This window comes from Tilletiopsis washingtonensis, assembly GCF_003144115.1.
Source record: "Tilletiopsis washingtonensis strain MCA 4186 unplaced genomic scaffold FA09scaffold_5, whole genome shotgun sequence".
NCBI classification, from domain to species: domain Eukaryota; kingdom Fungi; phylum Basidiomycota; class Exobasidiomycetes; order Entylomatales; genus Tilletiopsis; species Tilletiopsis washingtonensis.
Genome location: NW_020312002.1, coordinates 793,173 through 818,177, shown reverse-complemented (window position 1 = coordinate 818,177; position 25,005 = coordinate 793,173). Strand labels below are relative to the sequence as shown.

The window sequence follows — 25,005 nt, the reverse complement described above, 5'->3', positions numbered from 1 at the left end:
GGGCGCGGGCGTGGGTGCGCTGGACTGAGGCACAGCGCAGCACGGGATGGGATGGGTGGAAGCGAGAGGAGCAGCGGCGGAGCCGAGCTGGATCCACGACGCGGCCGGCCGGCTCGTCGCCGCGCTCGGCCGCGACGGCTTGCGCGGGTGCAGGTCACCTGCCGCGCGCGGCAGCTGGGCTGGCGGCGTGGCCTGCGCGCACGGCGGGAGCAGCAGCGCCGGCTGGGCGCCCTCGCGGTGCGCCAAGGGCATCGCGCGGCCCGCACAAGGGCCGCCGCGCACAGAGTCGCTCGCCCCGTCCTCGTCGCCTTCATCCTGCCCTCACAGCCGCTACGTTCCTCCAGGGTGTACAGGAAGCTCGTCAAAATATCGAGCACCATCTGCTGAGGATACTTTTGCTTTTAAGACAGCCACTGGGCCGCGGTGCAGGCTCGCTGAGCCGGGAGCAAGGCGCAGGCGGCGACGTTTGCTTCCGCAAGCCGAGCAGCTCTGGACTCCCTCACCGTGCCTTGTCCACGCCACCGAAAGACAGTTTCCACGTCTCAAGCACTTCAAGCACTCCATCAAGGGCTGCATGCCCTGTGCTCTGCCGAGGTCCTGCCCGAACGACAATATTACGCTCAGTCAGAGGTGACGCCTTGGTGCTTGACAGGCGCGGCGGCGAAGATGAGCCAAGAGGTCGCGCGCGGCGGCGCCGCGGCCGGCGATTTTCCATCGCGGCGCCGGTGATCCCGCCGCCTCACGGGCTGTCGCCCGGCCTCCTTCGTCACTGCGCCCCAGCATGTCGCACTCTCCGCTCTCATGACATCTGCCGTAGCATGCCGACTCCTCTCTTCCATCTAAGCTGTGTTGCTGCTCCTGCGAAAGCGCTGGTCCGCTTCCTCCAGGCGCGTGCCCAGCAGCGGCACCGCAGCGCCGCGACGTGTGGGTGCCACGTGACCTCTCAGCCTCGGCGCTAGCTCGGCGTGAGAGAGCGACTGGGGCGTGCAGCGTCGCGTTCGCCCAGCTTTCGCCCCCTGGGCAATGAGCTGTCATCCTCACCGCTCCATGGCTGCACTCTCCGACACATCAGTCCGCCGCAGGTATAAGCATTGCCGTCCGCTCTACATCTCGCATCAGTACAGGCCCAGGCTACTGCTGCTGCCGCTGCCTTGCTCTCGCTCCTCGCGCGCGAGCCGGCACGCCTCGACGCATCTGCCGATGCCGGGCACGTCCGAGAGGAGCGTGACGTGCCGATGTCCCGTGACATGTTCGCCATGCTCGCCCTCGCCCCTCACCAGCAGCGGGCGCCATGCATCGGGCAGCGCCGTGCTGCTGCGCAGACTGATGACGCCGTCGCCCGCCTCCCAGAGCATGCGCGAGTAGTCGCCCGCCCGCACATCCTCCTTCCAGCCGTCGGCACTGGCGTCTGCGCCCTCGCGGCGCGCACGGATGAGTGCGCCGCGCGTCGTGGGCGTGCGTCCACTGCTCATGATGGCCAGGGGCGGATAGGCGCCCTGTGCGAGCAGATCAGGGTCCGGGCCACTCGCCAGATCCTCGTGCATGCGGCGGGTCTCGTTGAGCGTCTGTGCCGCGCAGAGGGCAAAGAAGTCAGCTGCATGCTTGCAGCGCGGCAACATCCAGCATCACACTCACTCGCGCCAGATAGTCCCATACCTCATCGTTAGACGCCAGCGACGGCAGATGCGTGTCGAGCTCCTCTGCCTTGTCATTCTGCGCCTGCTCGTCGTCCTGCCGGTTGGCGGGCATGATGGACGAGTCCTGGCCCGGTGTCTCCTGCCCGAGCGCTTGTCCCGCGCCAGCCGCCGCATCGACGGCATGTGCCGCCGTATCCGCTGCGCCGGAACTCGTCGGACTCTTGAGCTGAAGGTCACTGCCCAAGCCGGCGCCTGTGTTTCCTCGACTGGCACGAGCGGCGCGTCCGCCGTCGAGCGTTGCTTCGCTGCTGAGCATGCTGCGGCCATTGTCCTCGTCGTTCGTCCGCTCCGTGCTGCTGCTGGCGGAAGCAACCGAGTCGCGCCGCTCTTCGCGCGCTCGCCGAGCCTGCCACTCCTTCATGCGTCCCGCCTCGACGCAGGGCGAGAGGCCCAAGTCGTCCCAGACGCGCGCATCGAAAAAGTCGAGGTCGTAGCAGCGTCCTTGCTCGTCCTCGAAGCAGCGCCCGTCCTTGGGCAGCAGGGCGAACGAGGAGCGGAAGGAGAATGTGGCGCGTGGAGAGCAGACTGCGGGGCCACCACGGCAAGCGTAGAGTGTCAGAAGCTGCTTCAGCGTCTAACTCCTTTGTCAGGACTCACCAGAGTCATTGAGCAGCGCTGCATCGCCATAGCGGAACGGCCCCAGGATGTTGGCCGTGCCCGCAAACGGCGTAGAGGCAAAGATGAGGGACTGGAAGATGCGCGGGTTCTTCGTCCTGCTGAGCGCGTGCAGCGCGACTAGACCGCCCACTACGAGGCAGGGAGAGGGCAAGTTAGTCTCCTTCCGGCCGCTAACACGCACCACTGCCTGCTCACTAGAGTGCGCCACAACGACGGTGCCGCGTCGCTTGCCCTCCGGACCACTCTCCTCCCACAGGCGCTGCAGCTTCTGCTCCAGCAGTCGACTTGATCTCGTGACGCTCAGGCGCCAGTCGAAGCCCCACGAGTGCACCTGCGGGCGTCGCTTCCCCGCCGCCAGCGTGGCGCGCAGTCGGCCTCCCATGTCGATCAGCCGTCCCATGCCGGGCAGCATCTCGCCGGCCACCACGAGCTCCTCGGCGCGGTCTTCGGCTTGCTGACTGAGGCCCAGCTCGAGTGTCGGCCGCCGCAGGCCCACGCCAACCTGGGCGGCAGATGGAGCACGGTCAGCGGGAGCGCGCATGGCCAGGCGTAGCATGGGAAAAGCGCACCTTGATGGGGATCCACAGCATCTGCTTCGTCTCTGCATCGCGCAGAATGCTGCCGCGATAGCCGCCCATGCAGAGCACGTTGCCCTCCACGGCGTCAAAGTAGCGCTTGGCGCGCGAGTCGCGCTTGACGACGGGCATCAGCTCCGGCTCGTACGGCACGCCCGGGGCGCCTTTGCCGCTCTTCTGACTGCTGCTGCCCGCAGGCGACATTTCGTCGCCCTCGCTGGCCATCGACGACGGCCCAAAGACACTGAGCGACGACAGACTGGGCCAGCCGCCAAGCATGTCGCGCAGCTTGTCCGTGCCCGTGCCGAGCAGCCCTCTGCTCTTTGCCGCGCTCTCCTGCTCGCGCTCATCGGTCTTCGACGAGCGCCGTCTGCCCGTCAGAGTGTGCCATGGATGCAGCACGGGCCCAGCAAGTTCGCTGAGACTGCGCCAGCCCGACGAGGCGCCAAAGTGCGTGTCGTAGATGGCCTGCTGGCCCGTGGCGTTGCGATGGCCAGTCGGCACGTATGTCGCCTGTCCGGGCGCAGTGGCGCTCTCGGCAAGCAGCGCCGGCTCGTGGCGCCACGGATAGCCGCGCGGATCACGCACTGCCGGCGGCTCGGAGATGAGCACGGAAGAGGACGCCGTGTCGGCGCGCTCGAGGTGCTGTGTAGGCCGAGCCTCGTCAGAGCTGCCGCCGCGCAGAGTCGACGTGTCGTCGTACATGACCGTCGACTGCGAGGACTCCTGCAGCGAGCGGCGTCGCCGACGTCGTCGATACACCGGCTCGGCCGGCTCTTCCTCCACTGCAGTCTCCTGCTCGCTAATCGAGCCGGTGTCGTCGACAGCCGAGGCGGCGGCCATCGGATCGGCCAGCACTTCCCAGAGGGGCGTGGCGGGCACGGAGCGCGTGCGGCTGCGCAGCGAGCCTTTGCCGTTGACGGCGCGCCCGAGACCGACGGCAGGCACGACGGGCGCGAGGCCGGTGTCGTCTGCGTCGTCGTCGTCGCTCTCGCTGACGGTGCTGCCTGACGTCTTGCGCTCGCCAAAGAAGGGCAGGCGCGAGAGGGCCATGCTGGAGCGCCGACGCTCGCGCGACGCGGTGCTGCCGCCATTGCTGGCGCCCGAAGCGGCGCTGGAGGCTGTGCCGTGCCAGCCACGCTCGCTCTCGGGAATGTAGCGGCTGTGCGGCAGCTCGGCGGCGGCGCGCGTGCCGGGCGATGCGGCGCGGCTGGAGGGCCCCCAGGCGGGCAGCTTGAGCAGGCTGCTCAGCGGCGACGAGCTGGCCGAGGCAGCGGCTGAGCCGGCCGCTGACGAGTCGGACGAGGGCGGTGCCAGCGTGCTGGACGCTGCGGGAGCGGGCGCCATGGCGCTGGGCGTCGCGGGTCGGCGAGAGGCTGCCTGTTCGTCGCTGCAACGCTGTGGCCGTGCCTCGGTCCACTCTGCCCTGCTCTAGTCTGTGCGAGTGCCTGAGGTGCTTGAGGTGCGCTGGGTGCGTCGAGGCACGAGCAGCGGGTGGTGGTCAGGAGCACAGCCTGCGGCGGAGTCAGAGTGGGCCAGCGGTCGGGCCACATGCATGCCGCGTGCAGCTCGGCCCGCCGCATCCCGCTTCCGCCGCGTGCGGCGCGCGGCACAGCGGCCGGCTCAGGGGCGCGCCGCAGATCTCGCTCTCGCGGCTGCGGTCCGGCGCGCGCTCACCTCTCACGGGCCACGCTGGAGCTGCTGTTCGCCGTCGCTGCGTGAGAGCTGGTCTGAAGATGAGACACACAAGATCGCCGAACAAGCTCCCGATGCCGGCGTCCGGCTGGCGCCGTAGCTGCGGGACGGCGTGCGGTGCTGGGAAGCGAGACCTGCGCGCGTGGGAACCTCCACATCGCCTGGTCTTCGGCATGTCGGCGAGGCCTCAGGGCTTGACCGCGGTCGCCAGAGCCAGCGAACGAGCTTCAGAAGTCATGATGTGCGGAGAGGCGGCAGCGAGGTGACGCTTTGACCCGCAAGTGCGTAAGGTGACCTGGTGACGGCCGGGCGGCGGCGGCGACCCCTGACGTCTGCACTGCCCATCTCATGTGGAGCGAGCGCGGGGAAGGCGGACCGCTTCGGCCATGCGCCGCCGGCACATAAGAGCAGCCCTTTCGCTCGCTCTCGCGCTTGATATCCCCTACCACAGCCAACACCACACACACACATCATCATGGTTCGCCTGCTTGCTTGCCGCCGCCATGCCTCGTCACTGACACCGCATCGCAGAGCAAGGTCTTCTTCATCACTGGCTGCTGTGCGTCTTGCCCTCTCGGGCCTCCTCGGCCAGCCAGCTGACATGTCCGCGCACAGCGAGCGGCTTTGGCAACGAGTACGTGCAGATTGCGCTCGAGGCGGGACACAAGGTTGCCGCGGCCGGCCGCAGTGGCTCCAAGCTGTCCTTCTCCAGCGCGACAAAGGACAACTTCCTCGGCGTCGACCTCGACGTCACGTCCGCCTCGTCGGTGCACGCGGCCTTCGAGCAGGCGCACAAGCACTTTGGCCGCATCGACGTGCTGTGCAACAACGCCGGCTACGGCCTGGCGGGCGAGTTTGAGAGCCTCACCGAGGCGCAGTACCGCAAGCAGTTCGACGTCAATGTGTTTGGCCTCTTTGAGTGCACGCGCGCGGCGCTGGCCATCATGCGCGAGCAGGGCGGAGGCGTGATTCAGCAGGTGAGTGTGCGATGCGGGTGCAGGTGGCATGGCCCATGCTGATGGGTGCGGCGACAGATCACCAGCATCGGCGGGCAGATTGGCGTGCCGCTGTACAGCAGTGAGTCCTTGGCGCGCTGGGCTTGCAACGGCCTCAGCTGACAGCAGCGCGCGACAGCGTACTGCGCCTCCAAGTGGGCCGTCGAGGGCTTCACCGAGACGCTGAGCAAGGAGGTGAAGCCCGAGTGGGGCATCAAGTTCACGTGCATCGAGCCGGGAGGCTTCCGGTGCGTATAGCGCGCGCCTTGAGAGCGGCGCGGCTCGCTCATGCCAGGACTAGAGGCTGACTCCCTCCCCTTCCTCTCTGCAGCACCGAGTGGGCAGGCGGCAACATGATCTTCAACAAGCCCGAGAACAAGTGCAAGGCGTACGACCACCGTGAGTGTGCCTGCACATTCGGCCGTGCCCCTCGCGCCGCAGCGCTCACCTTTGCCCTACTCCGCGCTGCGTACAGTCGACGCCGAGGCCAACGCCAAGAAGCGGCACGGCACGCAGGTGGGCGACCCGCGTCGCGGAGCTCAGGCCATGTTCGACCTTGCCTTGCAGGCGGAGCCGCCGCTGCGCATCGTGCTGGGCAGCGATGCGTTTGCCGCCATCGAGGGCAAGCTCAAGACGTATGGCGAGAACGTGGAGAAGGGCAAGAAGATTTCGCTCAGCACGGACGTGGACGAGGACAAGAAGGTCAAGGCTTGAAGCGTTCCACGCGCGCGGCCCACGTCCTCCGCCGACTCGATATCCTTCCTCGCCGCAGCGCTTGCGAATCACATTGCATTGCGTGTGTCATGCTCGAGTCCAGACTGTCCGGCCGTCAATGATGGTAGCAAGCACCTGTGTCTCTCGCAGCTGCTTCGGCGTTGTCGCTTCGTCCATAATGTCGCGGTCGACGACGACGAGATCGGCGCGCCTGCCCCTCTCTAGCGAGCCTGTGCGCTGCTCCTCAAACTGCGCGTATGCAGCTGCGTACGTGAAGGCGTGCAGTGCGTCGGCGCGCGAGAGACGCTCGTGCGGCAGCCAGCCGCCGGGGCCGGAGGGCGAGTGACCCTCGGCATCGAGACGCGTGATGGCGCTGTAGAGGCCGTGGAAAGGATTCGGCAGCTCGACGGGGAAGTCGGAGCCAAAGGCGAGGATGCCGCCGCCGCTGCGCCAGACGCCAAGTGGCTATTAGTCACTGAGGCTTCAACAGCGGTGAGAAGCGAGGCTGCCAGGACTCACCGCAGCACAGACTGCCAGGGATACGCGCCCAGCATGCGCTCCGCACCCAGGCGCTTCTCCACATAGCCCATGTCCGACGTCGCATGCGTCGGCTGCATCGACGCCACAACGCCGAGCTGTCCAAAGCGGCTGGTGTCGTTCAGCCTGAGGATCTGCGCGTGTTCCACGCGCAGCCTCAGATCTTGTTGTGGACGAGCAGAGAGAAGCGCCTCGTATGCGTCCAGCACGAGCGAGTTGGCTCGGTCGCCGATGCAGTGGGTAGCCACTTGCCAGCCCGCGTCGAGCCAGTGCGCAACAAGCGCGCGCAGGTCGTTTGGCTCAATAAGCATCAGTCCGCGCTCGGCGGGCCGGTCGGCGTACGGCGCCCACATGGCGGAGCCCCAGGAGCCGAGGGCGCCGTCGGCGAAGAGCTTGACGGTGCGCACGGTGAGGCGCGATGCGGCGTGCCGAGGCAGCAGAGGGAAGCCGGCGGCAGAGGCAGAGTCGCTGCAGCGCGGAGAGGAGGTGGGACAGGCTAGCATGCCGTAGAAGCGCAGCGCCAGCTCGCCTCGTTCATCGGCGCTACAGCAGCGCGGGAGAGGCATCAGTTTGCCTGTCAGAGGAAGCACCATGGCATTCTACTCACTCGCGGAAGAAGCGCAAGCTGGGCAGGTCGACTGCGGCATCACCAACACTGGTGATGCCGACTGACAGCAGCGACTCGGAGGCCGCGGCAAGGAAGCGCCGGCGGTCCGTGTCGGTCCATGGCGGGATGACGTTGACTGCGAGCCAGCGTGCATACCGTCAGCACAAGCATTGACGCAGCATAGGTTTCTTCTCACTGACGAGCGTAATCCATGGCCTTGTCGATGAGCACGCCCGTCGGACGGCCCGCTGCATCGCGCAGCACGAGTCCGCCGGGAATGTCGACGCCCGGCTGCGGCAGACCCGCGGCTTCCACCTCGCCGAGTGCGCGTTCAGAGAGCCAGAGCGCGTGCACGTCGACGCGGCGCAGCGCAATGCGGCGGCCGTCGAGGAGGACGGAGCGCAGGTCGCTCTGAGCAATCGAGGGTGAGGGTGAAAGGCGAGACGGGCGGATCAGGACTCAACTCACGGCGCTCGGAAAGACGGGCGGGTCCCACAGCGTCTGATCCCAGCCAATGCCCTCGATCCAGCGTTCCCTGTCCGCCTCCAGCTCCGGCCGTGCGGCGAGGTGCTGCTCGATGCGCAGCCGCACCTCCTCCACCGAGCGCGCACCGACGAGGTTGACGGACTCGAGCGCCCAGCCCTGGTCGAGCACGTGGCCGTGCGCGTCGTGCAGGCCGGGCAGCACTGCCTGACCCGGCTGCCATGCACGAGTCAGCGCTGCGAGGAGTGTGGGACCTTGCCCTCTGGCCTCACCTCCAGCTCGCGCACCTCACACGCGCCGCCGCTGTCGCTGCGCTGCGCCGCGCACCAGGCCTGCACCGCCTCTCTACTGCCATGCTCGCGCACCACGCCGTCCTGCACGCCCAGGCACTGCACCGCCGGCGCATGTGCGGCGATGCGGATGCGCGGCGCGCGCTCCGAGGGCGCAGTGCAGATTGCCCAGCCGGCAGCCGTCCGGGCAGAAGCGCGCGCGGCATCTGTGCCGCGCAGCTGGAGCGAGCCGAGCCGCTGCCGCACGCTGTGTGCTAGCAGCACGGCGACGAGCAGCACGGACAGGGCACCGAGACGAGCGGCGCGTGGTGGCATTGAGTCAGTCGGCGAGGAGAGCGGGAAGGAGCGCCGCTTGATGGGCGGAGGGAAGGAAGGTGTAGGCGGCGCGCGTGGAGGCGCGAAGACGAGCTCTGAGAGCCGCGGATCTGCTGGGCGTGCGCCATGCATGTGATCGGCGCGCTCAGGCTGGCTTGGGCTGGCTGTGCGCCGTGCGCGCTGCCTGACTTGACACCGCACCCTCACCTCCCTGTCCTTGCCCTGCGCTGCACCGAGCACTGCACACTATACACCGCAGCACTGCACCACACACACACGCACCTACAACAGACCACACCGCCCGCCCGCCATGCCGCCCAAGGCGGACTGGGAGAAGTACTCGGGCCCCAAGGGCGACAAGAAGGACGACGAGCCCATCGTCGCGCTCGACGAGGGCGACATCCAGCTGCTCAAGACGTACGGCCAGGGGCCCTATGCGGCACAGCTGAAGAGCATCGAGCGCGAGATCAAGGAGGTGCAGGCGCGCATCGCCGAGAAGCAGGGCGTCAAGGAGAGCGACACCGGCCTCGCGCCGCCCAACCTCTGGGACATTCCCGCGGACAAGCAGCGCATGGGCGAGGAGCAGCCGCTGCAGGTGGCGCGCTGCACCAAGATCATCAAGGCCGGCGAGGGCAGGGACAAGGCGGCGGACAGCGCGCCGGACGCGGCGGCAGCGCCGGGCGGGGCGGGCGGCGCGCTGGGCGGATTGGCGCGCGCTCTCGGCGGAGCGGCGCCCGGTGGCGGCGCACAGCCGGCGGCCGAGGAGGAGGACAAGTACGTCATCAACGTCAAGCAGATTGCCAAGTTTGTCGTCGGCCTCGGCGAGCGCGTGGCGCCGACGGACATTGAGGAGGGTATGCGTGTGGGGTGAGTTGCCGCGCTGCCAACGCTGCACGTTGTATGGCTGACACTCGGCACCAGCGTCGACCGCAACAAGTACCAGATCCAGATCCCGCTGCCGCCCAAGATCGACCCCAGCGTCACGATGATGCAGGTCGAGGAGAAGCCCGACGTGACGTACGGCGACGTCGGCGGCTGCAAGGAGCAGATCGAGAAGCTGCGCGAGGTCGTCGAGACGCCACTGCTGAGCGTGAGTGTGCTTGCGCAGAGCGTGTGCAAGCGTGGCGCGCGCTGCGGCACTGCCGTTCCTGCAATGCCGTCGCTGCGCTGCTCTCGCTGCACTGCTGTGGCTGCGCAACAGTGGCTGCGCTGCCGTGGCTGCCGTACTCCCGCTGCCTTGTCGCCGTGCCCTTCACACCGCTGCCATGCTGCACGTTCGCTCACACTCTCGCCCGCCCGCGCAGCCGGAACGCTTCGTCAAGCTCGGCATTGACCCGCCTAAGGGTGTCTTGCTCTTCGGGCCGCCCGGCACGGGCAAGACGCTCTGTGCGCGCGCCGTCGCCAACCGCACGGATGCGACGTTCATCCGTGTCATTGGCAGTGAGCTGGTGCAGAAGTACGTCGGCGAGGGCGCACGCATGGTGCGCGAGCTCTTCGAGATGGCGCGCACCAAGAAGGCATGCATCATCTTCTTTGACGAGGTGGATGCCATTGGCGGTGCACGATTCGACGACGGTGCAGGAGGAGACAATGAGGTGCAGCGGACGATGCTCGAGCTCATCAACCAGCTCGACGGCTTCGACCCGCGCGGCAACATCAAGGTGTTGATGGCGACGAACCGGTGCGTGTCCTCTTCTCTCTCTCGAGTTCATGCCCCATCTCTCGCCTGCGTCGCTCACCCTCCCTTCGTCCTGCCAGGCCCGACACGCTCGATCCCGCCCTGCTACGGCCCGGCCGTCTGGACCGGCGCGTCGAGTTTGGCCTGCCCGACAACGAGGGCCGCGCGCACATCCTGCGCATCCACGCGCGCAGCATGAGCGTCGAGCGTGACATTCGCTTCGACCTCATTGCGCGTCTGTGTCCCAACACGACGGGCGCCGAGCTGCGCAGCGTCGCCACTGAGGTGAGTCGCCCCGCGAGCTGCTGCATGTATGGCGCAATGCTGACGGAGCGAGTGCAACAGGCGGGCATGTTTGCCATCCGTGCACGGAGGAAGATGGCGACGGAGAAGGACTTTCTCGAGGCCGTCGAGAAGGTGGTGCGGCAGGGCAGCAAGTTCTCCAGCACGGGCCTGTACGCGCAGGTGAGTGGTTCGAGCGTGTGGCTGGTATGTGTGTGTTGCTGCTGTGTGCTGACAGGAGCGGTGTCGCGCAGTACAACTGAGCTGGCGAGATGGGAGGGCGCTGCTGTATTGTCATCGCTTGCTTGTGCCTTATGTGTGTGTGTGCACCGCCGCGGATTCCTGAGCTTGCATGCTGCCTGCTGGCCGTTGTGAGCTTTGCCTGCTGTCGGAACCTGAGGCTGAGCGGACCTCCAGCGCGCACACGAGATGCTAGTAGCCGGGGCGCAGCAGAGCGGCGGTGCACTTTGTGTTGCTTGCCACGCGACGCGATGCGCGCGCCGAGGGCTGCATTCATGCGCCGCGCACCTCGCACGAGCGTCACGTCCACATCTTCCTCTGTCCGCGTCCACTGGCACCACCTCGCTCGCTCGTCTCTCACGCTTGCGGCTTCGCCCCTCCCTCGGCTCGCGCTCGCTCTCATCGCGCTCGCAGCGGCGTCGCCGCAGCGCCACAGCGCCGCAGCGATGGCCTCGCCCGAGAGCGGCGGCGCGACGCCGGGGCGCGCACGGCCTGCGACGCCGCCCACAGGCACTGCTGGCGCCGTCTCCTCGTCCCTCAGCAGCGCCCGCACTCCCACACGCAGCGGCAGCATCCCCGAGGTCGTCATCTACGTCTCGCCCAGCAAGTCGTCGCGCCGTCCTCTCCCGCTGGGGCGCGCCTCGAGCAGCAGCCAAGGCAGCACTAGCCGCAGCGGCAGCGCACATGTGCCGCTCCCCGCCTCGACGCCCATGTCCAGCGGCCTCTCGTCGCCGCCGCCCGAGAGCTCGGCGCAGTCGTCTGTTGCGGTCCTGCCGTCGCTGAAGCGCAGCCGCGCCGCCGACGCCTCGCCGGCGCCCGCTCGCCTCTCGGCCGGCGACTTGGCGGCGCGCTTCCGAGCCCAGGCGCAGGAGCGCGAGCTGGCAAAGAAGAAGCAGAATGGCGCCGCCACCAGGCCCACGCCCGGACGTGCACGACGCACAGCGGCAGCAGCGGCTGCGGCACTGGCGTCAGACTCGGACGAGGAGCTGCCGGATCTCGACGTGAGCATGCTACAGGCTCCCTCCTCCTCTGCCGCCGCCGCAGCCCTGGCAGCTCGGCAGCTCGAGCTCGAGCGGCGCTCGCACTCGCCCAGCGCCAGTCCCGACTACAGCTTCGGCGTGCGCGCCAAGCGCAGCACGGCCAAGGCCGACGCATACAGCTTCAAGCTGGCCCTCGTGCGGCCCTCGCAGCGCCGCATCGACAATGCGCGCATCAAGGAGAGCGCCGCCGTGCAGGCCGGCCTGGTGGAGGCACGCACACTCAAGACGAAGCCGGTCGACGAGGATGCGGTGGAGATGCGTCGCATGCTGACGCAGAAGAAACGTCTGCGTGAGCGCGGCATAGGCGATGCGTCTGAGCTCGACGAACTGCTGCGTCAGACGCGCGCCGAGTTTGCGCGTGCGGATGGAGAGAGCGATGCAGACAGCCACGCCAGCGCGCCGAGCCGTCCGCCGAGCAGCGACAGCGAGGAGGAACGCATGGAGCGCGCTTTACTGGCCGCGCAGAGCGAAGATGAGGAGATGCAGGAGGACGCCCTCGGGGGCGCTGGCAGGGCACAGGCGCATGCGGCGATGGCCATTATCAAGAAGAGCAAGAGCAGGCCGCGAGAGCAGACGGAAACAACCCAGTTCCGCTTCTGGACGTCTGAGGCAGCTGTGAGTCTGGACTCGAGGTAGCGCCGTCCCTGAGAGCTGCACTAAGCTTCTCGTCTTTCGCAGGCAATCGCGCCGCCGGCGTGCCCGGCCCTGGACGCGAACAATGCGCTCGATGCCCGACTTGTCGCTGCTTCGAGGCTGCCCAGTGAGCGCTGCTCCTCAACCCGCATCATGACATCCGCTCATGTGTCCCTCTCCAGCATTTGATCGCCTGGCTGCCATCCTTCGCAGCGGTATCCTGCGTCAGCGCGGCCTCTTTCATCAGGTGTCCGACTCGCCAGAGTCCTCGCGCCGCGGCTCGGACAGCTCACAGATGCTGGCCGACGAGGAGCGTTCGCCCGTCGTGCTCGCCACGTGGCTCTTCCAGCTGGCCGTGCACAGCGCCGACGCCACGCTGGCGGCCTCAGCATGCTCCGCGCTGCGCGACGTACTCGCTGCGGACGCGGAGCTGCTCGCCGGAGACGTGCCGTCGCCGTCGCCCGAGACGCAGACCAGCCTCGCTGTCCTTGCACTCCTCGCCTCGTTGCCTGCTTCTTTCACGGCTCTAGGCGCCTCGCGCGACGTGCTCGCGTTGTGCCTCGAGTGCTCGCCGAGCGACATCAAGGATGCGGCAGCGTCAGATGGTGTAAAGCGCGGCGCGGATCGGGCACAGGCCGTCATGCAGCTGCTCGACGTGCTCGAGCTGATCAATGAGTGAGTGCCGTCGGGAGCGTTTCATTGACACTGGCTGAATGCAGAACAGACTGCCGACGTCTGTATTGCTTGATCCCGAGGTGACTACAGCACGCCACGACGCGGCACTAGCGCTGCTCTGCATGCAAGCCGATGCCGAGCCACACGCCCTCTCTCTGCGTCTGCCGCAGATCCTTCCCGTCCTACTCAAGCCTCGAGCACTGCGCACAGGCGAGCGTGCACTGGCAGGCGAGGCGGCGATTTGTGCCAAGGTGCAGCAGGTGCTCGCCGTTTCGGACGTGCAGACTTGCCTGCGCATCGTGCGTGCCCTGCCGGACATCAAGCCGCGCGCCCGCATCGTTCGCGCATGGTGTGCGTGGAAGTGCCTGCTGCGCGACGCCGAAGCGGCCGAGGTGAGTTTCGTGCTGTTTGCGCCCTCACACAGGATGTGCTGACGTCTGCCATAGCCGCTCTCTTCGCCCGTGCTGCCGCTCGAGTCGATGTTGAACCTCGGCCGCGCCTCGCCGCTGCTCGTGCACGCCGCACAGGGCGCGAGCGCAGACGGCGACGCAGACGAGGACGACTATGCGGCGCTGCGGGAGCGCGTCTGTCTCCTCGAGCTGGCGCTCGCCGATCTGCCGCTGCAGCTGTGCCTGTGGGAGGAGGTGCAAGACGACGACGAGGAGCGTACATCTGCGCGTCCAGCGTTCGAGGCTGCGCTCGAGCCTTTCAAGGAGGCCCTCGCATCCGCAGACGGCGTCCTGCGACCCTCTAGCTCACGCGTCGAGCTTATCGAACAGCTCGTGACGGCGCTGCGCGAGGCGAACGCCGGCATCGTCGATGGTCGAGGTGCCTTTCTGGCTCGCAGCCAGACGAAGGACGCCATGCAGCGCCTCGAGCTCAGCCTGCGCTATCGCCTCAACGCCCTCGTCGGCCAGGAGGTCGATGCGCGGCGCTCGCAGCAGGCGCGCCTGAGCGACATGTGGGCGGCTGCGGCTGCGGCCTGAGGCGAGTCACGACCTAATGATATACCCCTGCGACACTCGCGCGTGTCTGAGTGACGATGGTATCAGATTGCTTCGCCTAGATCCTCGTCGTCGTCCATGCCAGGCGGTGCAGACGCTGCCGCTGGCGCAGCCGGCGCTGTCCGGCTCGCAGGCTGCTTCGCTGACGAGGCCGCTTGCGCCAGCTGAGGCGTGTTCGTCGCAGCTCCTGCTGCTTCGGCTTCGCGAGACGGCCGACTGGGCCGCTGCAAGCGCAAAGGCAGCCAGCTGAGGTCCCTCGGCTCTGCCGCACCGCGAGGCTTCTCGGCCGCGCGGGCCACGATGGCGCGCTGTCGGCGTGTGAGTGGCTTGCCGGAATGAGGGCTGCGTAGCGGCAGGACGATGGCTGTCGAGTCGGCCGCGGCGCCTTGCAGAGCCGCATACATGCCGCATAGGCCCTCATCGCTGGATGAGTCCGGCCCGTACAGCACAGTGCAAGTGTCTGCCGCGACTTTCGCGCAGAGCGAGAGCTGCACGACGAAGAGCGGCGCAAATGTCGGCGCTGGCGGCGTGCGCAGGTGTGCTGTGAGCTGCCTGCATGAGGCGAGAGGACTGTGAGCGAAGGCCGGCCCGATGCAGCTTGTGTGTGAGAGACGCACGCAAATGCCTTGCCGGCGCGATGCTCCACTTCGAGGAGCAGCAGCGCAAGTCGAAGGACGTGGTAGGCAGCGACGGCACGTTGTCGAGTCGCGTCTGAGCTTGAGGCCTCGCTGCGGATGCAATGTCAGCTCGTGCCGGTCTGCACCGTCCGCCCGCCCTTCGCACCACTCACGCCTCGCGCATCGCCGCCCTGGCCTTGCGTACTGCCGTCTCGGCGGATGGCACCCTTGCCAGTGCCGTCCGCACAGCCTCGACGGCGCGGAACGGCCTCGCCGCGGCGTGCTGCGCGTGGCTCTTGTATGCGATGCGCCCGAGCAGCGCCGCGTGTGCCGCGAGCGGCTTGAGCGCCTTGAGTGCTGCGGCGCCTGATGCGGCGGTCGCCATCTTGAGGACTGGTGGTGGTACGGCGAGAAGGATGGGCCGCGGCACTCGGCCATGCCCCATGCACGGCAAGCCACGTGGCCGAGCAGCGCTGCCGCTGCTTCCGCTCCGCCGGAGCTTTTCTGCGCCGCCCGTCCCGAATTCGTGGCGTGTGCAGCCGATGACGTGGGAACTGAGCAGGCGCTTGCGCCCTCCGACCGCCCGATCACGCGCAAAGGCAGCCTTCATGCTGCTCGAGCTAGGCCGGCAAGACCCGCGACCGTGCAAATGCAGCATGGCCACTTCGGCAGCGCCCCTTTCATATTGCAGAGGCGGCCCAGGCTCTGTCGCCTGAAGCCGAGTCGCCAGCCAGGGCGCAGCGCATCACCCTGCACACCGGCCTAGCGCAGAGTCTGGCCCTGCAAGAAGCAAGCCGGCATCGGTGGCGCGGCACATGGCGAGATCAAGCTCGAGCCGCTCGCATCGTCCGGGACTCGTCCGTTTGGAGCTGAGCAAGGCGACAGCGGCGACGTGCACGCCTCGGTGCTGCGCTGCAGGCTGTGCGGCACCGCATGGCGTGTGCGGCACCGTCACTCGCCTCAGCACCGCTGTGTCGGCTCGGTAGGGCAGCCCATCAGCCTATCAGCGCCCACGCTCACTCGAGGGTGCTCAAACGCACGCTCGAATGCACGCATGACCCTCTACATTCCGCCCTAGACCCCGCTCTTGCTTTGCTCGGCGTGGGCAAGGACGAGCTTGGGCGCTGATGCCGCGCTGCCGTCGAGCAGTGTGCACTGTGGCAGCGCTCGGGAGGCCCCGCTTTGCTGCCGTACGCATGAGAGCACCCGGCTGCGGCGGTTTGCAGCCTGAGCGGCTGCAGCAGCTGCAGGCGCCGGCCTGCGGTGGCTGCACAATCGCCTCCCCGCCCCAAAGCAGCGCTCCTGCCGACGATGAGGCACTTGCGCCGCATCAGCCATCGGGCTGCGGCCTCTTGCCCGGACCGGCGGCTGCGCCACTGCGTCTGCGCGCGAGGTGCGGCGGCTGTTGAGCCCGCCGCCGCTCCCGCCTCACGCCTACGCCTCCCGCACGGCGCATGATTCATGCCGAGCGCTTGGCCGCGCCTAGCCTGAGAAAGCGCAAAGGACCCGAGGGCGCAACGTGGCGCAGGCGCGCAAGACGCAGGCGGCAGCGGCAGCAGCGTAGAGGGCCTGCACCTGCTGCTGCCGAGATGAAGCGCGGCGCCGTGCGGCAGGCGGGTAGCTAGTCGCAGGCTCGGCTAGGCTCGGCCGCTGTCGTTCCGCTGTTCTGGGTCCCGCACGCTCGCGAGATGGAGACTTGGCCCGAGCGCCGGGATGCGGTATGCTGCACCGTGCGCACCTCTGAGCTGCTGCTGCTCTGGCTGCTCTCTGCAGTCACTGTCAGCGGCTACTACTGAGGGTTCAGCGCAGCATGACGGCACCTGCGTCATTTTCATCCTCGCTCAGGGCTCGTCGAGCAGCGACGTGGAGGAGCGCAGAGCTTTGCCGCCGCCGCTGCGCCGTCGTCATGTCAACGCGTCGCGCATCCGACGGCTTGAGAGGAGCACCCTCGACCCAGAAAGACGCGCCTGATCGGGCACGGGCATCTGATACCTCGTCGGAGCTGGAGCTCGGCGAGCAAGGAGTAGCATGCTGCACAGCACGACAGCAGCGCAGCGGACCGTACCGCACGGCAGGCAGTGGAGCAGAGGCGCAGAGGACGTTCGGGCCGAGGCCGCCGAGCAAGCGCAAGGCGGCGACACACGCACGAGGCCCGCGCCGCCGGCAGCGCCGTGGCCTCGCACGCACGCCGCGAGAGTGCCGCGTGGTCTGAGCGGGCGGGAGGGTCTCGAAGTCTGCTGCTCGAGTGCCCAGGCCGGAAGATCTGCCGTGCGGACGTCCGAGCGCTCCTTCATTTGGGCATATTTCATCCGGCTGTGACAGCACGCAGCTCGGCGATGTCTGCTGGGGTGCTATTGATCCAGCAGCAGCTCGCGCTGCATGGATGCTGCCTCGGCCGCACCTCGATGCTGCCATCTCACTCGGCCCAAGCTTTGTCACCCTGCTCACGCTGCAGCGTGCTCCGTTGGGACGTTCGGGGGCGCACGTCCGTGCGCAATACGAATGGCGCCTCGGAGCGGCATTCTCGCATGAGCACGAGGAGAGGATGCTCTTCATGCGGCGCACGGCGGCGGAGCAAGCCTCGGCCAGGCACGCCGCCGCGGCGGGCTCCCAACTCGCCGCGCGGAGGTGCACGCGGTGCAGCAACGGGCGGCCCAGAAAAGCGCTTCTCGGAGCGGGCACGAGGGCACGGGGACAGCATCTCGGGCCAGAAGCAGGCGCAGCTGCAGGCACCCCAACTCGAGAGCGAGTTGCGGCCGCATGCGCTATGCCGCTGCGCCGCCAGCGCTCCCGAGGCGCGGCCGTGCTGAAACCGCCGCCGCCGGCGCGTGCTCACGCCACGGCGCGTCTCTCGCGCACCGCTTCAGATGCCGCAGCCTGATCGCAGCCGCGCAACGCAGGTGGCGCAGATGTCAGCTGTCGCTGTCGCTCCTCTTCTCTCGTCGCACGTCCGTGCCCACCTTGCCTCACCACCTCCACCACCCCTCATCCCGTCCCCACCTGTCCACCTGGACCCCTTCCCTCCCACCCCGCCCTTCCTCATCCGACCCGCACTCGCACTCGCACGCATACCATCTCCCTCGCCAAGGCTTCACAGCCAGCTCCACGGCTCTCGCGCTGCTCTTTCAGCACTCGGCTTCTCCTTTCACTTCCCTCGCAGCGCGTCTCGAGGCGCCTGCATCCACCAGTTCGGCAGCCGCTCGCCTGCCCTTTCGTCCTCGAGCTCGCCGGTCTGCCGCGCCTCGCGCAGCTCTCTGCGCCCACGGGCCAGCAGAGCGCTGCTACGGCGCCAGCCCAGCGCGTCCGTCGCGAGGCTTGACAACGTAGCAGTGGGCTCTCTTTGTCTTTCATCGCACAGCTCTAGGATCGGGGACAGGAGGGGAGCGGCATCGTAGCATCGGCACCTCGCATTCAAGCACCACAAGTCTCGGACTCATCGACTTCTCTCGGCATTTCAACACCTCGTCGCCACCTCATCCATCCTCATTCCTCAAGCAGTTTCAAGGCATACCTCTCCACCTGCATCTTCCGCGTCAGCACACGCCCATAGTCTCTCTCGCATTCCCACCTCATTCTCCTCGGACTCTCTCTCGCATCTCTCTTCTTCGCACGTCACCTCTCTCACAAGCATGGAGCCGTCGCCGTCGCGCTGGGACGCGTTGCGCTCGCGCTCGCGCTCCGGCAGCAGCGCGGCCTCGGCGTTCGAGTCGACGCGCAACAGCGGCAGCGGTGCTGGACCGTCTCGTCAACGCACCGTCTCCGCGACGCCCTCTGCTCCGCCCGTCGAGTTTGACGTCGAGCAGTTCGCCAGTGCCGCTGTCGGCCGTCTTCGCGCACGCTCGGGCCTCTACCGCCGTGTCTCGCCGCCGCCGACGCAGGAGCCGCCGCCGCCCATCGCCGAGCCGCTCGTAGGCGTCTCACCGCCGCTGCACAGTCCGCCGCAGAGCGCACTGGCGCCGCCTGCCAATCCCAACGAGGAGTTCGCGCTGCGCCTCAGCGCTGTCTACGCCCCTACGATCGCAGCGTCGGCCAACGAGGAATGGTATGGCTTCTACGACCCGTCGTTCTTCGGACCAGCCGAGGAGCCGAGACGTGCTAGCCGAGGTGAGTTGGCATCGTCGCTGCGGCTACATGCGCCTTTGAACGCTTGGGGAGGAGGAGCGCCGGCGGCACGCGAAGTGTCAGGGGCTTGATGAGTTCGATCTCGTAGACATCACCGTGATGTGATGCGCGTCTGGGCCAGGGCGAGGACCGTGCGGCGAGAGCGTTTCGCACGACGCTTGCGCGTGACATGTGCTTTCCTGCGCTCCTGCTTCTGCGTCTACACCACGGTGCCCCGCAGCCAGTTTTTGGAGACCGCATTCGAGCCGTGCTGGAGGCAAGGCTTGCTCAGCATGATCGACTGCGGCGGCGGGCAGAGCCGCTCTAGGAGAGCCGCCGCCATGAGCTCGTGCGCCGCCGCCGAGAAGTGGCCGCCGATGCCGTGCGGTGTTCTGCAGCAGGCGAGCAGCAAGCGGCGGGGCGGCTTGCGCTTCCGAGAATAGAGGGCTCCTGAAGAGGGCGGCAAGAGGCGCGCCTCCTGAAGATCGTCGCCGCTGCCCGCTCTGCTGCTGCGCCTGGAGCTCGGTCTCTTCACGCTGTCCTGGCACCAGGAACGATCTCATGATCAGGCACCGGGCGACCTTGATGAGTCGCACGGAGAGTCAAAGACGGAGAGCAGCACGGCCGCTGTGTCCCGCCGCTGATCAGTGGCGGCGGCAAGAGGCGGCGGCCCGCTGCCGTATGTGCGCTTGCGGGACTCGACCAATCTGTAGCATCTGCGGCTGGCCAGCGGGCAAGCTCGGCAGTGCTCTGTTTTCGATGCGACGGGCACGCACCGAGTGTCCTCTGCGGGTCCGGAAGCTCTCGGTCGCGTGCTGGCGGGAGAGCGAAACGCCCTCTGCCGACGTCTCTCGCAGCCGCTCCTTTGCTCCGCCACATCATGCCTGCTCGCTGACCCTTCTGCTCTCTCCTCCCTCCCTTACCCCTCCCGCTCGCGGGTCTCCCTTTCTCCAATCCTCCGGCATCCCTCTCCCCTGCCCTAATTATCTCGCGCGGACACTCATCTGCCCCGGATCTCTACAACCACCATCAGCACGCACGGCGACCAAGAGCGCGACGCTCATCGAGGAAGGCGACGTCGGCGAGCGTGTCAAGCAGCTCGACTCGCCTCGCAGTCCCGCAGTCAGCCCGTTTCCAGAGCTCGTGAGCGCGCAGCACGTGGCGCCAAAGGCACGCAAGGATCTCGGCCGCGGCAAGCCGCGCGCAGTGCACTGGCAGGCTCAAGACTCCAAAGACAAGGACACGGACGCCCGGCACGCACTCCAGGACGGACGGAGCGGGCAGCAGGAGCACCAACCTCGGACCGGACAAGCTTCCTCTCCCGACGTGTATTTCCCAGCGATGTCGGTCGTCTCCAAGGTGCGCCCGAGTTGCTTGTGCCGTGCCGCTTCGCGCCTCGCTGACCCATCGCTCCCAGACCTCGCCGACGATGTCAAAGGCGGCCGGTGGCGCCGAAGTGGGCAGTCTCGCGCTGAGCTCGTCGGCGACGGCCAAAGCCAGCGATGCCGCCGGCGGCGCGCTGTCCCGTGCTCGTAGCCTCGGCGCTCTCCTCGAAGGCGAGTCCGGCTCTAAGGCAGACGACGCGACAGGCCGACGCCGCAGCGCTGCCGTCATCGACGGTACCGATCTTCTTTCGTCGGAACATGGCGGCGCCAAGGGCACTACCAGCCAGCCCTCCAAGGCCGATGGTGTCGGCTCGCACAAGCGCACCGAGAGCGCGTCTCTTACGCGCAGCGAGACAACCGACCTCCCCTCGCCGACGCAGTCGCTGCGCATCGCAAGCACTCCCGCGCAGTCGTTCTTCCCCGTCGAGAGCGACGTCGGCATGCAGTACCCGACGACGTACCGCAGCGAGGCCAAGCCGCTGCTGCGCATGGCGTCCGCGTACCCCAGCAACTACCCGACGGCCGCGCAGGAGCCCTCGCCGCTGCAGTATCCCGGCAGCGCTGATCTCGGCGGCGTCAATCTCGCCGGCCTGCAAGGCGCTTCAGGCGCAGAGTTCCGCACGGGCGGTGAGTGGTCACGCTGATCGACAGCAGCTCTGCGCTGACACCACAACGAACATTGCAGACTGGATGTGCATCTCTGCTTCGTGCTGTGAGTGCTGCGTAAGACGCTTCGCCGTCAGACCTGCGGCTGATCAGGTGTTCCTCCTCCAGCGTTCCACAACTTTTCGGTGAGCATCTCTGCTCCGCTCGTGCCGTCGTCCGCACTGACCACCGCGCAGCGCAACACTCACTGCTTCGGCTGCGGATCCGCCAAGCCTAGCTCTGGCCCGCCGACGGCCACTGCAGCGCGCCTCGCTTCGCCACCCAGCATGCACGCGAGCCAGCAGCAGATGCCCAGCTACCATGAGTCCGGCCGCTTCGCCAGCTACGAGCAGCCGATGTCGGTGCACGGCGCGCAGCGCGGCCGGCTGGCCTTCGACTTCCTCAACAGCACTTCGGTGCAGACGCCGCAGCAGTGGCAGGCGCCGACGCCGACCATGGCACCGCCTCAGGCCAACGTTCTGCAGCAGATTGCCCACCACATCCAGCAGCAGCAACAGCAGCAGCAGCACCAGCCGCCGCCGCCGCACCAGCAGCATCTCGCGTCGATGCACGCGCATCATCCGGAGCCTACGCCTCAGCAGCTGCACCAGCAGTACGTGCAGCACCAGCAGCAGCAGCTTCATCAGCAGCTCGCGCAAGAGCAGGCCGCACGCGAGCAGTCGCACAGCCGTCTAGCCGACCGCGCCGGCAGCTGGCGTAGTCGCCGCGTCGCCGATCTGGTGTCGCACGACGTGCCCTCGTCGTCGGACAGCGGCAGTGCGCGCGGCAGCTTCGGCGCCGGCTCGATGCCTCTGATGCTCAATCCGGGCAGCGCGCAGCCGCCGCCGTCGAGTGCTGCGAGCGGCATGCTCTCCAGCGCGTACCAGGGCCCGGCGGCCGGCATGCGCGAGAACTTCGCTCGCCTGCCGACGCCCACCGGCGCCAGCCACACGCCGCCCGCCTGGGATCCGGCCGCCATTGCGCCACTCGCCTCGGCCGCGCAGCTGGCCAGCATGGGCGTGCGCATCGGACCCGGCGTCAATCCGCACGGCACGAGCACGTCGTCGAGCCGCCCTTCGACGCAGCCGCCCATCGTCAACACGGGTAATCTCGGTCCCATGTGCGTGCAGCCGGGCGACTGGGTCTGCTCGACGTGCTCCTTCGTCAACTGGCGCCGCCGCCGTGTCTGCATGCGCTGCTTTCCGTTCGCCGAAGGCAACGAGGTCTCTGCGTCGCTCGCCAGCGGCGCTCTTGTCGCCGCCCAGCTGGCAGCCGGCATCGAGCCCAGCGCTGATGCGCTGGCATCTCTTGAGACGCCTCGTCGTGGCGGCGCGACCACCGGCGGCAGCAGCGGCGGAGCAACGGCCGGACAGTCGGCGCACGAGAGCGGCACTCGCTCGCGCACCGCTGTTGGCAACACCTCTTCGCTCGGCCTGACCGGCCTCGGCCTTCCGCCGCCGCATCCGCCGCAGCAGACAGCTGTGCCGACCACGAGCAACTCGGCGCACTCGACCATGGTCGCGACGCTCGAGGAGAAGCTGCGCGAGCTCAAGCTGGCCGCTGCCGGTGCTGCGCTTGCCTCGTCGGGCTCGGCGTCTGCTCAACCGGCCGCAGCCAGCCGCCGCGACTCTGCGAGCGACGAGGCGCAGTCGCGCTTCAACGTCACGGCCAGTCCATTTGCGCCGCAGCCCATCGGCACCGGTCGCAGCCCTTGGGGCGGCTCCGCGCGTCCCAAGTCCCAGCCTCGCGAACAGGCGCTCGTCGACGGCTCGCAGCGCAGCTCGCCCTTCGTGCCCGACCCCAGCTGGCGCTCGCGCAACGTCGGCGCCATCGGCTCGCCGCCCACGACCAGCGGCCCAGAGATCAAGCACGACTCTGCGCCGCTGCTGCGCACTCAGCCCGGCGGTGTAGTGCACGAGCTGCCGCGCCGTCCTGACGAGGCAACGACGCGCGCTGCGACGCCCGGTGGCTCTGGCGCTTCGCTCGGCCAGCGCATCTACGCCGGCGGCCAGACTGTCGACCTCAGTCTGCTGCAGGCTGGCGCCACCGCCACAAGCGAGGCGTGAGCCGCACTCGCCATCCTCCATTCTTAGGCCGCCTACATCCGCTAGGCAACCCGATCGAGCATCACGACCTCCTCCACGTCTTCTCTTCCGCACATCCACACACATCAACTCACGCACTTTCACGACTCTCGCCGGTCTCATTTCGCCGCTCTCGGCGGCGCCGGCCGGCCCCTCAGCTCCTCGGGCGCGCGCTCCATCTGCCTCTGCGGACGCGGCCCCATCCCGGTCTTGCTCTTCCTCCTCAAATATCTTGCCGCACCTGGCTGCGACACCTTTTCTTCTCCGACCCGCTGCTTCCTCGTACACCCTTTCCGGGCCCGGCTCTCCGGCACGGCAAGAGGTCCGAGAATGCTGTCCTCCTTCGCTCCGCTGTGGGCCGACCGGCAGCTCCTCTCACACCCACTGCGTGATGTTCTCCCTTGTTTCCCCTTAGAGGAGGGCGTGTATCGCGGCTCGCTGCGTGCGCCATACGTAGTGTGAGCGAAATGATCACGCTATTCGTCACGAGATGTAGAGAGTGAGGATGTGGGAGAGAAGCGAGCGATGGGAGGAGCGAGCGGCGAGCGGCGAGCACGCTGCTTCCTTGCGCTGCTCCCACGCTCACCGCGCACATCAACACGCCGCGCCACCTTCACGCGTCGAACTGGAAGCCGTGCGCGTCTCTCATGCCGCCTCGTCGCTTCTCACCACCACACCCCACCATGTCACGGCCCTCGACGCTCCACTCCGCACGCGGCTCTCTCTACGCGCCCGCGCCTCCGCAGCCGCTCGGCTCCAGCGGCGGTGCGCCACCGCCGACGGGCGCAGCGGCGCGTCTGGCCGCCAAGCAGGCGGAGCTGGAGGGACTGAGGCAGCTGCGAGAGCAAAGCGCGCGGCTGGCGAGGGACGTCGAGGCGCTGGGCGATGGCATTGATCAGCTTGTTGGCGGAGGCGACGGTGAGTGTTTGCGTGTAGCTCCGCGAGGCGAGATACAGGCATGCGACATAGGCGAGAGAAATGGACGAGGCGAGAGAGGGCGATGAGGACGTGGACGCGCCGCCAGCAGGCCGGCGACGTGCCGCGCCAAAGCACATCGCGAGAGGCCCTGTGCGCGCAGCTGCCGTGTCTGGACAGGAAGAGAGCTTGCGTTGCCAGCAGAGACGAGCAGCGGAAAGCGGTGCTGCCGTGCCCGCAGCGACAGTGTGGGCGCGGCTGGATCCTGGCAACAGCGGCATAGAGGGCAGAGTGCGCGCGAGCAGCTCTCTGAGGATAGCAGGCGATCCAGCTGCAGTCTCTCGAGGCCAGATCGCTCGACAGTGCGGCACCACGTGCCTCTCAGGCGGCTCGAGAGCCGCAGCGCGGCGGCGCATCCAGCTGTCGCCGCCAGGCTTGCGAGCACAGGGCGCTGTCGTCACGTCAAGAGGACGCGGAGCGCTCGGTGTCACAGCTTGAGGCGTCACGCTTGGCGCTGTTGAGAGGCAGGAAGGCTCCAGCGGCGCCGTCGGCCTCGCCTTTCGTCGCTTCAGCTTCTGCAAGACAAGACTCGCCACTGACCATCCGCCATCTTCAGCCGTCGCCGCTGTCCTCTCCTCCTGGCAAGGCGTCTTCCGCGCGATTCAACTAGCTCGCGGTACGTCCCTGTCGCGCTCCACACGTCAGCACACCATCTGACCCCTTGCTCTGTGCGCCGTAGCATCGAGCACCGTCGCACCTTTGCCCGAGGGTGTTCCGCCGCCCGCGAACGAGCTGGAGGAGCAAGAGGCGGAGAGCAGACGCACGGTGCCGGAGACGCTCGTGCGCATTCCGGTCGAGGGCGCGCAGGCACGGCCCGAGGAGCAGTAGCTCCGCACTCTGATCCGCGTGCTGCGCTTCTGTTGTCCTCGCTCGCCCTCTCCTCCGTTACGCTCTCTCCCTGCTGTACACTAGGCCCGCCCGTGCGCATTGTAATCCTCTCGCTCGCGCTGACTTTCTGTGCGCTTTCCACGCAAGCGCTCCCTGCAAGCTCGGCAAGCACATCAGCAAGCCGCTGTGGGTGCGTGTGATTACTGCTGTGCCAGCAAGCAACTTTGAGGCTCGGCTCTTGCTGGATGGCAGTTGCACGAAGTCCTGTAGGCTTGCCGTTGCCCCGTAGCCC

The 25,005-nt window shown here is 67.8% G+C and overlaps 8 protein-coding genes across 8 annotated transcripts; 5 read left to right on the top strand and 3 right to left on the bottom strand.

Moving 5' to 3' along the window:
- Window positions 1–1,070: 1,070 nt before the first annotated feature.
- On the bottom strand, window positions 1,071–4,396 carry FA09DRAFT_328645 (hypothetical protein). The gene is made up of 5 exons (XM_025741853.1): window positions 2,885–4,396; window positions 2,511–2,817; window positions 2,295–2,444; window positions 1,636–2,222; window positions 1,071–1,565 (listed from the first exon to the last, which is right to left on the bottom strand). The coding sequence occupies exons 1-5, from the start codon at window positions 4,235–4,237 to the stop codon at window positions 1,116–1,118; spliced, it is 2,847 nt and encodes a 948-aa protein (XP_025600148.1). The 5' UTR covers window positions 4,238–4,396; the 3' UTR covers window positions 1,071–1,115.
- A 426-nt stretch (window positions 4,397–4,822) lies between these two features.
- FA09DRAFT_328644 (NAD(P)-binding protein) lies at window positions 4,823–6,442 on the top strand. The gene is made up of 7 exons (XM_025741852.1): window positions 4,823–5,063; window positions 5,117–5,144; window positions 5,201–5,562; window positions 5,620–5,662; window positions 5,720–5,828; window positions 5,912–5,979; window positions 6,056–6,442. The coding sequence occupies exons 1-7, from the start codon at window positions 5,061–5,063 to the stop codon at window positions 6,292–6,294; spliced, it is 852 nt and encodes a 283-aa protein (XP_025600147.1). The 5' UTR covers window positions 4,823–5,060; the 3' UTR covers window positions 6,295–6,442.
- Window positions 6,382–8,128, bottom strand: FA09DRAFT_294940 (amidohydrolase family protein; the record flags this gene model as incomplete). Its single annotated transcript, XM_025740096.1, has 5 exons — window positions 6,382–6,739; window positions 6,814–7,374; window positions 7,439–7,574; window positions 7,639–7,849; window positions 7,907–8,128. Coding segments are annotated over 5 exons (1,488 nt in total), but the record flags the coding sequence as incomplete, so codon positions are not given.
- Window positions 8,129–8,725: 597 nt separating this feature from the next.
- On the top strand, window positions 8,726–10,766 carry FA09DRAFT_328640 (putative RPT1-26S proteasome regulatory subunit). The gene is made up of 6 exons (XM_025741851.1): window positions 8,726–9,393; window positions 9,448–9,616; window positions 9,831–10,207; window positions 10,285–10,489; window positions 10,550–10,669; window positions 10,741–10,766. The coding sequence occupies exons 1-6, from the start codon at window positions 8,837–8,839 to the stop codon at window positions 10,747–10,749; spliced, it is 1,437 nt and encodes a 478-aa protein (XP_025600145.1). The 5' UTR covers window positions 8,726–8,836; the 3' UTR covers window positions 10,750–10,766.
- Window positions 10,767–11,135: 369 nt separating this feature from the next.
- FA09DRAFT_328639 (hypothetical protein) lies at window positions 11,136–14,096 on the top strand. The gene is made up of 5 exons (XM_025741850.1): window positions 11,136–12,381; window positions 12,445–12,526; window positions 12,582–13,074; window positions 13,124–13,466; window positions 13,521–14,096. The coding sequence occupies exons 1-5, from the start codon at window positions 11,173–11,175 to the stop codon at window positions 14,058–14,060; spliced, it is 2,667 nt and encodes an 888-aa protein (XP_025600144.1). The 5' UTR covers window positions 11,136–11,172; the 3' UTR covers window positions 14,061–14,096.
- A 26-nt stretch (window positions 14,097–14,122) lies between these two features.
- FA09DRAFT_359257 (hypothetical protein) lies at window positions 14,123–15,097 on the bottom strand (the record flags this gene model as incomplete). Its single annotated transcript, XM_025745083.1, has 4 exons — window positions 14,869–15,097; window positions 14,696–14,806; window positions 14,438–14,630; window positions 14,123–14,386 (listed from the first exon to the last, which is right to left on the bottom strand). The coding sequence occupies exons 1-4, from the start codon at window positions 15,078–15,080 to the stop codon at window positions 14,123–14,125; spliced, it is 780 nt and encodes a 259-aa protein (XP_025600143.1). The 5' UTR covers window positions 15,081–15,097.
- A 3,227-nt stretch (window positions 15,098–18,324) lies between these two features.
- FA09DRAFT_359256 (hypothetical protein) lies at window positions 18,325–22,892 on the top strand (the record flags this gene model as incomplete). The annotated part of the gene is made up of 6 exons (XM_025745082.1): window positions 18,325–18,799; window positions 19,830–20,155; window positions 20,214–20,808; window positions 20,867–20,893; window positions 20,956–20,972; window positions 21,024–22,892. 6 exons carry the CDS (start codon window positions 18,325–18,327, stop codon window positions 22,890–22,892), a joined length of 3,309 nt encoding a protein of 1,102 aa, XP_025600142.1.
- A 677-nt stretch (window positions 22,893–23,569) lies between these two features.
- FA09DRAFT_328637 (hypothetical protein) lies at window positions 23,570–24,837 on the top strand. Its single transcript, XM_025741849.1, has 3 exons — window positions 23,570–23,828; window positions 24,442–24,501; window positions 24,565–24,837. Exons 1-3 carry the CDS (start codon window positions 23,594–23,596, stop codon window positions 24,711–24,713), a joined length of 444 nt encoding a protein of 147 aa, XP_025600141.1. The 5' UTR covers window positions 23,570–23,593; the 3' UTR covers window positions 24,714–24,837.
- The last annotated feature ends 168 nt before the right edge of the window (window positions 24,838–25,005 follow it).